This window comes from Panthera pardus, unplaced genomic scaffold (genome assembly GCF_024362965.1).
Source record: "Panthera pardus isolate Hobbes unplaced genomic scaffold, ASM2436296v1 HiC_scaffold_20, whole genome shotgun sequence".
NCBI lineage: Eukaryota > Metazoa > Chordata > Mammalia > Carnivora > Felidae > Panthera > Panthera pardus.
The window spans coordinates 69828880-69845813 of record NW_026526766.1 but is presented as its reverse complement, the minus strand read 5'-3'; the positions used below and the strand labels follow the sequence as shown (position 1 = coordinate 69845813).

General features: G+C 45.5%; 1 protein-coding gene across 5 annotated transcripts in view; it reads left to right on the top strand.

The window, feature by feature from the left end:
• PTPN3 (protein tyrosine phosphatase non-receptor type 3) overlaps positions 1-16934 on the top strand; it is a 148253-nt gene that overhangs the window by 58834 nt on the left and 72485 nt on the right. For 4 of the 5 annotated variants that reach the window (XM_019454247.2, XM_019454246.2, XM_019454248.2 and 1 more), the window contains exons 2-5: positions 8721-8875; positions 13988-14095; positions 14176-14218; positions 16791-16869. In XM_019454247.2, coding sequence (XP_019309792.2) covers positions 8721-8875; positions 13988-14095; positions 14176-14218; positions 16791-16869 — 385 coding nt within the window. Of the gene's footprint in view, positions 1-8720; positions 8876-13987; positions 14096-14175; positions 14219-14239; positions 14343-16790; positions 16870-16934 lie in introns of those variants that run through there. The other variant, XM_053908171.1, reaches the window with a different exon arrangement.

The following is a 16934-nucleotide window of genomic DNA, read 5'->3' as shown; positions in this document are numbered from 1 at the left end:
TCCCTCTGTGAGGCTTCAAGAAAAAGGTGGGATTTGGGCAGTGACTTCATGTAATAGACCCAACAAGGGTAATGAGTGTAACGTGAGTGTTCTCATCGCTTAGGGGCAGCTGGTGCGTTCAGTTCCTTAGCTTCTCATCGCCACCCTGAAAACTTCGCTCATGGAACGTTAGGAGGTTGGCTTTTCTTTATAGCAACATTACCTCTTTCCCGAAACCGTCCACAGCCCCCACGGAGTTCTTCATCTTGCCCTTCAGGTAGCCTGAAACTACTTCTTGTTATCTCCCAGTATCAAGTGTAACTTTCTTATTTTGTTAGTTTTGCCAGTGTCATGGTGTTGAGCCTATAAATAAACCCTGACTCCATAATAAGAAAACTATTTGGCATTTTGAAGTTGTAGGAGAAGGAGGGCGCTAATTACGGGTCTCTGTCTGAGAATGAATCCTACAAATTACCCCACCCTGCTTCCTGGGGGCCCTAGTTGGTGATCCACTCCCTGAACAAATTATAGGAGCTTTGGAACAAATGATTTGATCCCAAGACTGTACGTCTGGAGTGTTCAGGTTAATAATTGCAGGATAATTTGAGTAGTGAGCTGTGCTATTGAAGGGACTTGTATGAGCCTTTTCTCCCATGTGGTGGCAAATAATGTGAAATGCGAGAGTTAGAAACTTTCATAAATGTGCTCACAGAAGCATCTTTTCTTCTAAATAAGATATTAAATACTTTTATATCTGCATGCCCAAATTAAAAACCAGTCTCATGTACTAATACTTCCATTGTCAGCTGCAATTATTATTTTCATTGACAGCTGTTAAGCTTTAAAAATGCTATTTAAAAATTAATTTGTCCTGAGCCTCTGTGCTGAAAAATCAGGGCATTGGCTGTAACACTGAATTAGCAATATGAAAATGCCATCCTTAATAGATTTCTTTCTAATTTAGAAATGTGTATAGTGATTGTTTACATTATAAACTAGTTTTTAAAAGAAGCCCGTATATTTATCTTTGTATTTAGGCAGTGTAGTACTTTGGATATTAAAAAGGCAAGTACGAAGGGGGGGGGAGGAGTAATTGCCAGAAAGCAGTGTTGATAAATTTACGGAAAATAGTCATGAGGAAAATTCAGTTTCATGTAATCAGTTGTATGGTAATTTTTTTTGGAGAGACAGAGAGTGAGTGGGGGAAGGGCAGAGAGAGAGGGGGAGGGAGGGAGGGAGGGAGGGAGAGAGAGAGAGAGAGAGAGAAAGAGAGAATCCCAAGCAGGCTCCTTGCTGACAGTGCAGAGCCTGATGCAGGTGCTCAAACTCATGAACCATGAGATGAACCCATGACCTGGGCCAAAACTAAGAGTCGGACACTCAACCACCTGAACCACCCAAGTGCCCCATTGCAATTTTATCAGATGCACGTAATTTAGAATTAATAAAGTAAAATAGTACATACAGTAGTGTTTTTGGGGGGGGCTCCTGGGTGGTTAAGCATCCGACTTCGGCTCAGGTCGTGATCTCAACAGTCCGTGGTTTCGAGCCCCACATCAGTCTCTGTGCTGGCAGCTCAGAGCCTGGAGCCTGCTTCAGATTCTGTGTCTCCCTCTCTCTCTCTGCCCCTCCCTTGCTTGCACTCTGTCTCTCTCTCTCTCTCAAAAATAATAAACACTAAAAAAATTTTTTTAAGAAGTGTTTTTTTAAAATATGTGAGTATTTTACAAATGAGAACTAAAATCACTATCTGGTTGGGCTGAGTTTCATTAATAACTTTTGAAAAGCCTAATCACAAAATGTACATGTCTCTCTTCCTTTTGTCTCTTTCCTTCCTTACCACGATTGTAGTTGACTGCCCCTCATTTCTGCAAAAGCACATTACAGAAGACCCTGCTGCCTTTTTTATAACTTGGATATTATGAATCGTTAGGAATCACTGTCTGTGAAAGATGTGAACTAATTTGGGTGAACAAGCCAAGACATCTGGTTACATAATATCAAGTGATAGAACCCTTTTTGAACTAACATTATTTTCGTGTTGCTTTCTTCCTCTGTTATGACAACAGTGCTAATCCCAGCACTGACATATAGACTGGAAAGTCTATGCTACTTTAACAATGTCTTAGGAAGTGCTTCCCCAGACTAAGTAAGGGGACAGCTGCTAAGCTACAGAAACTCCTTTTAGCTCTGCAAAGTGATTTGTAATGTAGGAAAACTGACGTAGAGTGCTGACCTAACCAAGCCCTTGGCTGTAGTCACATACAGTCAAAACCGAAAGGAACCCTGGGATCATCTGGTTGAGTATTTTCCACTGCATGGTGCTCAGACCTGCTGTGTCTGAGTCCCCTGGGGATGCTTATTAAAAATGCAACTTCAGTCTGACAATTAAAGCAATGGCAAGGTCCTGGTTTGGATCCTGGATCAGGAGGAAAGAAATAAAGGACATCATTGGAACAATGTGCAAAACTTTAATATGGGCTGTATATTATATAAGTGCTTTTATCAGTGTTAAATTGCCCAGTACAATAATTGTACTGTGGCTTGGAATGTCCTTGTCATTGAGAGACATGCTAAATATTCAGAGGTAAAGGGGCATAATATCTACACCTTCCAAGTGTTCAGTAAAAAGCATAAGGTGTGGGGGTGTGTAGGAGAGAAAGCATATATGACAGAAAGTTAATTAAATCCTGGCCAATGGGGGTATATGGGAGTTCTGTTTTTCTTGCAACTTTTCTATAAGTTGGAAAAAATTAACTTTTAAAATGCAGTTTCTTCGGTCCCTACTAAACCATAGATTCTGTAGGTGGTGCCAGGAATCTATTTTAACAAGCTCCCCAGATGATTAAATCAAGCACATTAAAGTTTTATTTAAGTCTTTGGTTTAAAAGTCTCATTTTAATCATTGTTTCTTTGTTAGCAGCTTAATTACTAAGCATACATTCTTACAGTTTGATCCGATCTTAATCTAGAGCTTAATAAATAAATCCCCATCCAGATGTTTATAAATCTTTAGAAGGGAATACCCCACTTCAGAGAAGTTTAAGGAACACGTAAACCTGGCCATAAAACAGCCTAGAGCTAGAAGCTATCCTGTGTATGTGTTTTCCTGTCCATATGCAGTAAAGTCATGTGTGATGGGCATTTGCCCCCTGAAGACTTGGTTAACCCATAATGAAGCCCGAGTGCCATGTATTTACAGTGGAAAGGTGGAGAAAGCAATATTGGTATTTGATGAGTCATCTGTCTAGCATGGCTGATTTTACATGAGTGTTTATTTTCCATGTTAGAGACGTCCCTCTCTAGCCAATGAGGCATCTGTTGGGGCTCATCAATATCCTCCCACCCCTACCTCCCACCCCCACAAAAACCTCTCCTGACTTCACTAGGGAAGAAGAATTAGGGAAAAGGAGGGAATTGGGCTACAAAGAAGGCCTTCTGTACTGTGAGAGATTTTTTGAGTTGAACTGTGATAAGAAAAGGGAGCAAGGCTGTGCCTGTTTCTCTCCAGGAAGTAGAAAGTCATAGGGTAGGAGGTGCCGTGTTTTCCTCTGATGGCCACTAGGTGGTAGCATTGGCCTAGGTCGGCGTGATGATTAGTCAGGCTGATTCCTTTATTGAGCCACCTGTGGTTCATTTGTAGTGTTTACTCACAAATTAGGTGTTAATAAATCAGAACTGCTTTTTTTTCTTTTAACTGAAACTTGCACTCTTGAGTTAGAGGTCTAAGTTCTCATTTTGGGAAACAAGGGTATGAAATAACCTCAACATTTTCTTTTAAAATGACTAAAATGGGAGTACCTGGGTGGCTCAGTCATTTAAAGGTGGGACTCTTGATTTCGGCTCAGGTCATGAACTCACGGTTCATGGGCTCGAACCCCGTGTCGGGCTGTGTGCTGACAGTGTGGAGCCTAATTGGGATTCTCTCTCTCTCTCCCTCTCTCTCTGCCCCTGTCTTGCTCTCTCTCTCAAAATAAATAAACTTAAAAAAATAAAATGACCAAAATGGAGTTCTTTCTGACTTTCTCTAATGGAGAAGAGTATAGTCCTCTCCCTTCTGTCTGTGGCTCACGTGCTTGTAAAAGAACAGAGTTCCCTGGGTCAGCATGTAGACCCTTAGGAAATAAAGCATCACCTCTTCCCTGTCCCCAGCTCCAGGGCAGACAGGGAGCCCAGAAAGGATAGTGGTTGAAGACTTGTCACCCAACCCCACCCACAAGGGCTCCGGTGTCCCACATGCCACAAATTGCCGCATCCCACGCAATATGCCCCCTGATTCTGGGACCTGTGTTTATAGAGCAGCTCAAAGGTATGTCACCTATCTATCTCTTAACCTCACAGGCTGTCTCTGTTGAAATAAAATTTTAAGAAACAGAACATTTATAGAAGGCATTTGAAATCGGGGTTGGCTACAAAATCCAGATTCTAGGCAGCACCTGATGGCATTAGAAGCACAGTAGTGTTGGGCATCTGGGTGACTCAGTCAGTTAAGCGTCCAACTCTGGCCCAGGTCATGATGTCGAGGGTCATGAGTTGGAGCCCCACTGACAGCTCAGAGCCTGGAGCTTTGGATTTTGTGTCTCCCTCTCTCTCTTCCCCTCCCCTGCTCACACACACTCTCTCTCTCTCTCAAAAATAAATATTTAAAAAATATATTAAACAAAAGAAGTTTAGCATTGTTAATACAATGCCTTTTATTGAGTACCTAGTCTGTGTCCCGCCAGGTGTTAACTCACACTCATGGTGTGCACTGGGCCCCCACTGTGCACTAAGGGAGATGTCGAGTCTTCCTGTATGTCTTGCAGGTACAGTCTGATAAAATCTATAGTCACAGTGGAACCTCTGTTGTGCAGAACAGATACTGAAGCCACAACTGATTGGTTTTGATTTTGAAAATAGAGCAAATAAGGCTTCCATATTATAGAATACATCGGCTGCAGCTGTAGCCACTTGTGGTTAGGGAGGCCAGTGTGTTCCTGGTGAGGTTGTGGCTTTGTTTAGAATGAAGAGGCTTATAAAGGAAGCCGTAGAAACCCCAGGTTCCCCAATTGCTGTGGTTCCGGAAACTGGGCAGTCAGTCAGCATCCATTGTCTTGACTGGATTGTTTAAGAGAATTTCAAGACAATCTGAAAACCCTGCCTGGCTCGATTATGTGGTTATTCAGCATGAGGCTTGCTCTTCTCAAGGTACGCTTTAGGAACAATTGTGGGGAGAATATATCTGTGACTTTCGTGAAGTTCCTGTTCGTGACATTGTTAGGTTTCAAGGCCTTTTATATAGCAGAGATCGATGTGCAGAGGAAAGCAGTGTCTCTTCTGGGTCGCTGGCTACATGACTATGCTGGGGAATGTCATTAACCATGGTCAAGTTAATAAGTCCCACCGGTACCCACGCTTGTGCCAGCTGCACGGAGCTGCGAGGGCCAGGAGCAGTTTGAAAATTAGTGCCTGCTCTTAGCACGTCTGTCCATCTGACTTTCATTTGGAGGCTCTTGTTTGAAATCACTTTTGGTTTTTTCCATCCAGAGTCATGGTGTGATGAGCTCTTAGTGTTAGCTGCCCTGAGGAACTACCCCGCTGTTTCCCGTGTGACCCCCTCAGTGAATGGCTCAGATTCCGGGAACCTGTATTCTTAAGTTTGACCATCTGGAGCACGTCCTGAGGTTCCCTGCAAACTCTCTCCTCTGGCCATTGACTGCCTCCTTCTGTGAGGGCTTCCCAAAGGGAAAGTCACTCTGTCACACCCCAGGTTGCTGAGTCACCGTCTGTGGGTGTGGCCAGGACAGGCCTGGTTTTTTTGTTTAAAGCTCCCCAGGTAATACTGATGTGCACCTCCCACTAGAATCATGCTTGTAATGATTCTATTGTATCTTAAAAAAAAAAAGAAAAAAAAATTCTAGCCCACCTGAAATTCTTAGACAAGGACTAAACAATAAATTTGACATTTTAAATTCAAAGTGGTTAAAGTATTATGGAACACGTTTGTTGTCTTTTGATAACTCTTGGTATTACTCAGAAAATGCATCCCTGCTTCTGATGACATTTTCGTTGGAAAGGGCAAGGTGGAGGTGGTGGGGTGGGTGGAATTTTATAAGTGACAGAGTACTTTTTCTCCCACTGCCGGTCCCCGGAATTTGTTTTATTAATATTTGAGACTGCCTGTCCCTATCTACAGAAGAATGGAGGTTTGTCTGGAGCTCCCGCTGTAGGAAGAGGGACCAAGTGCACCCTTCTCTCCTGGAGCCTTCACCTACTTTGTGTTTCTGCTTCCTGCCGCCAAGCTGTGCCTCCAGTGGTCCCCTGAGGCTTGATTCTCAGGCGCCAGTCTGCTTTATGCTAGTCCCTTCCTTGCTGCTGATTCCCCAGTCTTGCTTTCTGACCCTGCCTGACATTTAGTGCTGCTTTTCCGGTTATCCGTGACTTGTTCCTTACAGTGTGAACCCCGGATCAGCGGCTCTGTCACCTGGGAGACTGAGAATTGCAGACTCCCGGGCCCCCCTCAGCCCCCCTTGCATTCTAGGTTGCCCCTGTTGTGTGCACCTTACAGTGTGGGGAACCCTGGTCTAGGGGATGTCCCCACCTTCGTTCCATCCTCCTTCCTGCTCCCACAACCCAAGTTTGTCTTATCAGGTAGCACTGTTTTTCCAGGTGCTAGTCTTGGCTTCATTTTTCATTTCATTTTTCCTTTTACTCATTGAGTTGTTGTTCAGCTATTTCTTGGCTGCCTCCCAGAGCTGGGTAGGTGTTGGGAGATGCGGTGAGTAAAACCAGACCTGGTCCCTACCCTTGTGAAGCTTAGCTTCTGGTGGCAGAGGCCAGTGTTAAATACGTCACCAGCTGTAACTGTCGCTTTGTCCTGAGCACCACACAGGAGAGCCTCTAACACAAATAGTAGTTATGGACACCAGGGAGGGCTTTGCTGAGGAAGTGATGCTTGTGCTGGGCACTGAGGACTGAAGAGGAACAGAAAGAACTTTCTAGGCAGAGGGAATAGCTCATGCAAAGGCCCAGCTCATCTTGGAAAGTTTGCAGAGAATTAACAAAAAAGAACACTAAATTGCCCTTAAGTCCTTCACCTTTATCTGTTCTTGCCTCCAACCTCGTCAGATTTACACCTCCTCCGTTCCCTAAGCTGAGGAGCTGGCCTAGACCCTTGGCTTTCCTGCCTGCGTGATGTGACCGTGTGCTCACTGCACACTTCCTCAGTCTTTTTTTAGTCTACTGCCCTACAGTTGCATTCACTAGAAAGACCTCTTTCCTTGCCGTTCCCTGAATAGAGAGTCAGATTTTAAACTAACTCCCTCTTCCTCCCTGTATTATTTTACGTGAACTTGATATTGCAGTATACAGACAAGTACACAAATAAGTGTAGAGCTTGATGAATCCTCACAAAGCGTGCACACCAGGATCAGTACCCAGATCAACAGAATATTATAAGCATGCCAGAAGTTTCCTGTCCACCCCCCATCCCCCACCCTGGTCACTTCCCACAGGGGTGACCACGCTTCTGTGTTCTGTTGGCGTTGATCAGTTTTGCCTGTTTCTGAACTTTATGCAAATGGATTCATGTTGTTGGTAATCTGTTGTATCTGGCTGCTTTTGCTCAACATAACGGAAGAATTCACCTGTGTTTCACATCACAGTGGTTCACTTACTTCCTTTGCTGTACAGTTAAGCATGGTATGACTATACCACAATTTCCCTCTGTTGATGGGCATTTGAGTCTTTTCCAGTTTGGGGCTATTATAAAAATTCTCATGCATGTCTTTTAGTGGGTAAATCCACATTTTTCTGTTGGGAATATGCCTAGGAGTGGAATTATGTCACAGAATATGCATATGTTCAGTGCTAGTAGCTTCTGCCAAACCGTTTTCCAAAATAGTTGCGCTAATTTTCATTCTTACCAGCAGTGCCTGAAAGTTCCGGTTGCTACATACCCTGGCCAGCACTTGGTTTTGTTAGATTTCATTGTAGCCATTCTGGTGGGTATGTGGTACCATTACTTTGTGGTTTTAATTTGCATTTCTTTGACAACTAACGTGGTTCCCATTTTCTGCCAGATTGCTTGGTTTTTTTCTCTTACTGATTTACAGGAGCTCTAAAAAAATGTTTATTTATTTTTGAGGGAGAGAAATAGCATGAGCGGGGGAGGGGGCAGAGAGAGAGAGGGAGACACAGAATCCAAAGCGGGCTCCAGGCTCTGAGCTGTCAGCACAGAGCCCGACGTAGGGCTTGAATTCCTGAGCCCTGAGATCATGACCTGAGCCAAAGTCGGACACCCAACCAACTGAGCCACCCAGGTGCCCCTAAATGGTGTCTTTTAATGACTGTAAGTTACTTAATGTAGTTTAATTGACCAATAAGTATCTTAATATTTTAAATCATTTTTACATGACATTTAGTTCCTTAAAAAAAAAATAGTAGAGTTCACAAATATATACAAAAAGTTAAACATAAAAAATTAAAAGCCTGGGAAATATAAATTAGATTTAGGCCAGGGAGATAAAACACACAAATAAGCCATATAATTCTGTTAACATGTTATAACGGAGCAATACATTTTGCTTAGAGCCGCTTAGAAGTCGAATGGAAACACGGTCTGTTATCTGGTTCTCATTTGTCCGAGGTCTTCAGTTTTATGAGGATCAAAGCAGACACGGGATAGGTGGACTGTGAGGTGCATCCACACGTAGCAGGTAATTTTCATGTCAGAGAGCTAACAAGTGTACTTTCTGTTACAGGTTATTCAACGACAGTTATGACCTCCCGGTTACGTGCATTGGGTGGAAGAATTAATAACATACGCACCTCAGAATTACCCAAAGAGAAAACTCGATCTGAAGTCATCTGCAGCATCCGCTTTTTAGATGGCTTGGTACAGACTTTTAAAGCCAATGTAAGGTCTCCAAATTTAATCTTTTCTGAATTAATGCTATTAAGACATAATGTTTCTTCATTTTATAAACCAAGATATCAAAACTTTTTATTTTTAAATTTTTTTTTTAACGTTTATTTATTTTTGAGACAGAGAGAGACAGAGCATGAACGGGGGAGGGGCAGAGAGAGAGGGAGACACAGAATCGGAAGCAGGCTCCAGGCTCTGAGCTGTCAGCACAGAGCCCGACGCGGGGCTCGAACTCACGGACCGCGAGATCGTGACCCGAGCCGAAGTCGGCCGCTTAACCGACTGAGCCACCCAGGCGCCCCTCAGAACTGTTTTTAAATGAAAGCTTGAGGTCTCAGATCTTGTATGTTGAGATTGGCCTGGAAATAACCCTAAAAACTTTGCTCACATTCTTGTTCACCTGGAGTGCCTTGCCCCCACTTCTTGGTGACACGAACTGAGTGACACTTCGATGTTACCTGTTCTGTGCCATCTTCATCAGCTTCCTGAGCTCGTTCTCCCATAATGGTGCCCTGTCTGCATTATTAGAGCCCATGTCACATTTCGTTAATAGTCATTATAATTACTAGGTTGTATGTTCTTTAAATTGTGAGCTCCTGGGGACAGGCATGGTGTCATCTCCCCTGGGCCCGGTCCAGGACGAGGCACATAGCAGGTGCTTATTATGGTATGAGTTCATGGGTCCAATCTGGAGGGTAGTAAGATGTGTGCCTCATAAATGGCAGGGCTCAGGGAGAGCCTGGCTTCTCCCACCTCAAGCTCATGACAGACGCAGGACTGGAAACGAGGCCTCCAGTATCAGGCCACCAGTGAGATCCTTGAACTGTAGTAGTCATGCCGTCCCGCCCTCCCCCAGTCACCGTTTAGGCCCATGACCTCTGCCTGTCTCTCCCATACTCTGGCTGGTCCTAAGGGGGTCAACCCCAGTCCTGGACTGGCTGCCAGCATCTGCCCCAACCTGGAAAGTTCAGTGTGTAAGGAGAAGGGTTGGAAAGCGAAGATTGGGTACAAGAGAACAACCAGGGGTAATAGAAGGCCACAGAAATTGAAAGGGTAACAAAAACTGGCTTCCACCCCACCCCTAAGTTTGCCTCCCGCTGACCCCAGGTCACTATGGACCTTGATGGCTGAGCAGACAAGAGGGGAGGGCAGTTTGCAGGAAGTCACAGCATGGCAGTTTCTCTAAAAGGGTCACGTATGCCTCTTCCAGATGCTCTAAATTGACTGTATATGCCTGGCTCCTTTGTTGTTGGTTTGGGAGCTATTCCTTTGCTGTTTATCTTCTTTCTGATAAGAACGTGTTTATTCAACAAATGTTTACTGGGCACCTTCTATGTGTCAGGCTTCATGCTGGTTATAAAGAATACAGCAGTGAACAAAACAGCCAAGTATGTGGCCTTTCAAAGCTTACGTCTAGTGTGAAGAAATGGACAGTATACATAAACAAATGTATACTGTGTCAGGTGGTATGTATTTAGAAGAAAAATAAAGTGGGATGAGGAAGGTAGAGAGTGCCAGAGCGGGGCAGTTGTGGGGTTGTCATTCTATAGAAGTGACCAGAGAAGACCTCATCTAAAAGAAATGAAGGAAAGAACTATGTTGTTCTCTGGAGGGAATGCACATTCGAGGTAAAAGAAGTAGCAGTGCAAAGGTCCTGAGGCAGGATCCCACTCAGTGTAGTTGCAGAGCAGTATGGAAGCTAGTGTGTCTGGAGTGGAATGAACAAGGGGGAGAGTAGCAAGAGAGGTCAGAGGTGATAGGTGTTGGGTTGGTGGGGGTGGGTGCTGCATAGAGCCTTATAGGTCATCCTGAGGGTGCTGGTTTTATTCTGAGGGAGGCAGAAACCATTGGTAGGTCTGGGCAGAGACCTTACATGATGTGACTCAAGTGTTACTCTGGATGCCCTGTCAATAGTAGACTGTTGGGGGGGGGGGGGTGGGGAGAGGCAAGGACTAAGAGGATATTATAACAGTCCAGGGGAGAGGAGGACGAGGAGAGTTGGACAGGATGGTAAGTGTGGAGGTGGCTAAGAATAAACCGAGTCTGAAACTACTTTCAAGGCAGAGCCAGTGGGATTTGCTAATAGATGGAATTTGGGATGGGAAAGAGGCCCTCAAGGTGACTCTCCGGGTTGTCGGCCTGGGAAACTAGCAAGATGGAGTTGGGGTCGATAGAGATGGGAAAGGCTGTAAGAAGGGTAGGCTTGGGGGTGGAGATAGCCAGTTCTGTCAAGGACGTGTTGAGTTTGAGGTGCCTGGTACTCGTCTACATAGAGATGGTGTCAGATATACGAGTGAGAAGGTTAAGGGAAGCATTAAGGCTGGGATGCAGATGTGGGGCTGCAAAACGGGGTGAGGTCAGCTGGGAAGTGAGGACACAGAAGGTACGAACAAGGGTCCGTGTTGAAAGGTTTGAGAGACAAGAAATAGGCACTACAGGAGGCAGGGACAGACTGTCCCAGGAGGGAGAAGGAGAGCAAGAGCCAGTGTCTGAGAATCCCAGGCCAGAACTTTTTAAAGGGGGAGTGAGGAGCCCTGTAAACAGGGATAAGGAAGGCGCCTGCCCAGAGCGATGATCCTAGAACATGTTCTTATGAACACGAACACCATTGTCCTTATCATGCTGCCGCCATTGTTGCTTCCTCAAGCTTCCAGCAGTCCGGTCAAAGCTGACTCACATTGAACTTGAATCTGAGGGCCTGGTGGCAGTTTAGAATCCCTGTCACTTTAGATCTTCTACTTGTAGGGAGCGTTGGCACCAACTCTTGAGCCCAGACCCCCTTATGGGCAGGAGCAGGCATCATCAGGAAGCTGGCCTATACATCCCTTGTTCTTAGCCCATCCCAGGGAGCAAGCTGGTCATGGACAGTGACCTGGCATAGCAAAGATGGCCTCTGATGGAGTAGGGGACTGGGCTGGGAGGCTTGTTCTTTATAAATGTGCCCTTTATTATGTTTCGGTTCCTTTTGGGAACTGGGAAAGTTGGGAAAAATATACCAGAATGGGTGAGTTTTGCACTGTAGAGGGGAGATGCAACATTGTGGGGACATGTAGCCTTTGGCAGCCAGCACACCATACTCAGGCAGGCAGACCGTCCATCAGCTGATGGCCTGGAGCCTCCCAGCACCTCTGCTCACGGCAAAGGGGATGCTGGTGATGACTTTGTGAATAGCCATAAAGATTCGAGATCATATATAAAAAGTGCATGTCGTGTCATATCTGGCTCATTGTGGATGTTTGATAGTTATTTACCTATTAAGTATAGTATAAAATTCTATAAAAATTTTAACAAGGGGGGGCGCCTGGGTGGCTCAGTCGGTTAAGCGTCCGACTTCGGCTCAGGTCATGATCTCACGGTTCGTGAGTTGGAGCCCTATGTCAGGCTCTGTGCTGACAGCTCAGAGCCTGGAGCCTACTTCGGATTCTGTGTCTCCCTCTCTCTCTGTTCTTCCCCTGCTCGCACTCTGTCTCTCTCAAACAAATAAAGATTTAAAAAAAAATTTTTTTAATTAAGGGAAACCAAGGTCTTTGATGCACCAGGAGAGTATCTCCTAATTGAGGGGGACAGTATCTCATATTTTGGAATAATGTGGACTGGGTGGGCCATCTTTTCCACACTGTCCTGATTCCCTTGTGATGGAAGCGGTCCCGGGTAAAAGAAGCAGCAGGTGCAGGGCCCTCAGGCAGGAAGGGGGGAATGTGTGCAGGAAATGGGTGTGTCTCATGTTCCCACACTATGGTCAAACAATATAAGACCACACCAAAGAGGAGGCTGCAGGAGGGGGCCTGATGACTACCTAATTCTCCTCTTCCTGATCACTGTGGTCAATTTCCAGGTGCATGATCTTCTCTCTAGCAGTCAAAAAAGGAGCTGTCTTTTTGCTTGTTCTTTATAGTCTATTTCTGAGTCTCAGTGTCCTTAAGTCAAATGATTTGGTTCAAAGGATTCCTGAGAAGTCTGCCTGTTGAAGGAGAATTTGCGATTTCCCAGAGGCACCATGCTGTCTCCCACCCCCGTTCCTTTGTGCCAGGCACACTGTTTAAGATGCCTTCTCTTTAGGACGCCTGGGTGGCTCAGTCCGTTGAGCGTCCAACTTCGGCTCAGGTCATAATCTCACGGTTCATGAGTTCAAGCCCCGCATCAGGCTCGCTGCTGTCAGCGCAGAGCCCGCTTCAGGTCCTCCGTCCCCCTCTCTCTGCCCCTCCCCCCCCAAATAAATAAAACATTAAAAAAGTTAATAAAAAAAATTTTTTTAATGTACTCAGCCCTGTCACCCTCCCAGACCCATGTCAGGAGTTGCTTCCACTTGTCCCCCGGTTGAAGTAACCATCCGTATCATCTTCTGTGTGTTTCCTGTGCCCTGAGGGTTTCACGGCACTCGACAGCATTTGGCTCACCATGTTACGGTCACTGCTTCTATGCCTGGCCTCTCTGGGACACTAACTGTGGCTCGGTCTCCATGCTCAGCACTGTGCCTGCTTCATAAACACCAAGTGGTGACAGTGGCTGAGTCCTGCCGTAGATGCAAAGTGCAATTGAATGTCCCCACTGACTTCTCACTTCAGATGGCAGAGAGCAGAGTGGCAGATGATCCCCCAGGGTGACACACACCCGTCACTTTGAGGGCGTTTAGGATGGCATTTGCTTATTCTTAGCCATCTTCCTCATGCTGTTAGTAGTTTTCTTCCCCGTACACGCTTCCGTGGCTCCCGAGGGGTCAACAAAACTGATGTGGGATTAGCGTTTTGCCGTGGATAATCCATGGGTAGGTCATGGAGAGTTTACTCTCATCGTGATATCTGTGTTTCCCAATTCAGACATCACTTGGGAATCTCTGCTAAGGGGAAGGAAGAAGTCTCAGACAATTTAACTATACTGTCTTAAATCATATTTATGTGGTTTTTCCTCGAGCCCTACTTCCCATGCGTACCATGTGACTTCTTGGCATGACATTTATTAAAGCATTTCTTACTACAAGATACGAGTGTGCATAAAATCTCTAAATGTTTTAACTCCTTTTTGCCTACAATATTTAACCATTGGTTTTTCATTCATTTTAAAAATATGCCCACTAGACCTTTTTTTTTTTTTTTTTTTTCTTAGAAACAAGATACCGGTCAAGTTCTTCTGGATATGGCATACAACCACTTGGGTGTGACCGAAAAGGAATATTTTGGTTTGCAGCATGGCGATGATTCAGTAGACTCTCTTGTAAGTATCATCCCTTTAAGACTTCGCTGGATTTCTGTATGGTTTGGTTTTATATCTTATGTTTTCTTCTTACCCAACAGAGATGGCTGGAATCAAGCAAGCCCATCAGGAAGCAGTTAAAAGGTGAGGCTGACCTTCTCATTTCAGTTGAACACTGGGTATTCGTGTATCACGGCCCGTTTCTCTCTTCCAATTATCCGTGTGCCTGTTAACATCTGGGACCCGGCTTCCAGGTGGTCCAGGTGATGTGAGTAAACTGTCTTCTCCCTGTTTGACTTCTAAGTGAGCAGAGATGCTTTCAGATCAGTCCTCACCAGCAGTGAGCAGGAAAGGTGAAAGAAGGCAGCCAAGAGCCCAGGAACCTACTTTCTTCTTACAAGGGAAGGGAGATGGCTTTTCTTAGCCCAGTGTGAGAGCCAGGGTGGGAAAGGCACGTGTGGATGCAAGCACATGCACGCACACACACACACACACACACACATACACACCCCTCCTACTGGAGTCTGAGACATAGGTAGTCAATATAACAGATATAACATACTGCTCCTAAGCCCGGTGCTGTACATTAACTCCCATTTAGACGGGGTTTCACACCATGCCCCACCCCACCCTCCGCCCGGATCCGTCCTCAGCCTGGTTTCTAGCATCCCACTCTCTGTTCCCCTTTATGCACTTTATGCCCCAGACAAACCTGGCTGACCTCCCAGGCTGCACACGTTCCTCTGTACCTTCCCTCAGTCTGTTCCCTCTGTTGGGATTGCTTTTCCCTCTTCTCTATATCCAAATCTTGCTGTTCTTCAAAGCCACTCAGACTCCATTCCTACTTCTACTAGGAGCCATGACCCCTCCCCCCCCACCCTCCCTTCGTGTGTCATTATCTGCTTTGCTCCTCGGAGCACTGTCCTTCATCTCCCAGTCACCTGCCTTAATCTTCCTTGGAAACTGCCAGCTCCTTCAGGTCAGAGCCCCTGCCACACCTTCTCTGCATTCCTCACAATGCACCCCCTCCCCAGGAGGTGGCCAGTGAATGGCTGAGGGGTGAACGGCAGGTGGATTTTTACACATAAGTGTGCACACACATATGCCACCTCCCCCCACTCGCCCAAGCACCCACACGGGAAGAAGTAGAGACAAGGAACCGTGGCCAGGATCCCACTGCTGCTGTCCCCTGGAGCGTGGGCCTCCAAGTCCTGACCTCCCTCAGCATTCAGAACTGCCCACAGGGAGCCACAGAGCCATTGTGCAGATACATGCCTGCCCCCATTTGAAGTCTCAGAGCAGTGAGTCCACACAGGCATGAATACATTCCCTCGTCGTTCATTCCCTCACTAACTCATTCATTCGGGAAGTGTATCCTGAGCTCAGATTTTGGCAAGGCACTGGGCTAAGCTCTGAGAATCCGGTCCAAATCAGATTTGGACCTGCCCTCAAGGAGCTCACAGCCAAGCATGGGGATATGGACACCAGGAGAGTGAGGGTTCTAGGATAGTTCTGAGCACGTGATAGGACACTCTGGGTGCACAAAGGCATCCTGAGACACACATTGACAAGGTCTGGTGGGAAGGAGCTGAGAGGATGTCCCAAGGCATGGGAACACTTAGCTGTCCCCTGATGTGCAGGTGGTCAGCCTGTACCAAGTTACAGCGTCACCCGCTGGTCCCTGGGCACACATGCAAAGGTACATTCGTAGGTGCACACACACTGCTTGAGTCTTTGACACAAGAGAGAGACTGACAGAAAGAACTAAAGAGAGGGGAGGTAGAACCCCGGATGAACTGAGGTCGACAAGTCTGTAAGAGGAGCAGGGTAGAGAAGGCTTGAGTTTCTGAAGCAGGAAAGTGCCGAGCACATAGATAGGGCCAGCGAACATTTACTGAGTAACGGAGAGGGGTGCAGCCGACCTGAAGGAGAGCACGGAGCTTAGCAACACAATCTCCTCTTCTCCTGTTGCCATATCTAGCAAAAGAAATGGGCTAATTTTATCTCTGCAAGCAAATCGATTCTTGGTATTGTTACATAAAGCCGTATTTGAGTATGGTAATTAATTGCATAATAATGTTTGCTAGTATGTTCGTCACTTTGGGAATTTACTTTGTGTTAAAAAGCATGAACTGTTGTCCAATATAAACGTGACTGAGAGGTGGCATAGCAGAATCAAAAACCTCAGTGCTACCGTTCTGGTACTGTCATCAGCTGTGTGACCCAAGGCAAGTCTCTGTACCTGTTGGGCCGTCTGCAAAAACAGTGCCATCAACACCAGCCGAGCCTACTCAGAGTTAAGGCGGTGTTTCAATTCAAGAATATACCTGAAAATGTTTGGGAAAAGTATAAAGTCGCTATATATGTGAGGTTATTTCTTTGTGAATATTGTATAATCTGTTGATGTCAGGAATTTTTAAAATTCCTGATCTAGATAATGGAGTGCATTGTTTGAACACAGCCCTAAGTTAAACCTGTATTAGGAGGTAATACCTCATTCTGTGCTCATATTGCAGATTATTCTACTTTTTGCAGACTTGGAGATTTCTAGTCACTTAACCTGTGCACTCCTTGTTCGAAATTAGTCCTTGTATCGATGGAAAAAAGCAGTGGTCTAGTGAAAAAAAAAATGCATCACTTAATGGGAGAGTAGCAGCTTACCTGCATTGACTTTTTAAAAGGGAAAACTTAAATTTGTTTTTGAAAAATGTTGTAGGAGGTTTCCCCTGTACTCTGCATTTTCGAGTAAGATTTTTTATACCTGATCCCAACACACTGCAGCAAGAACAAACCAGGTAATCACTTTTTTTTTAAAGTTTCCTTTTTCGTATATAAAAATGAGTAACCACTAAGAATGTAC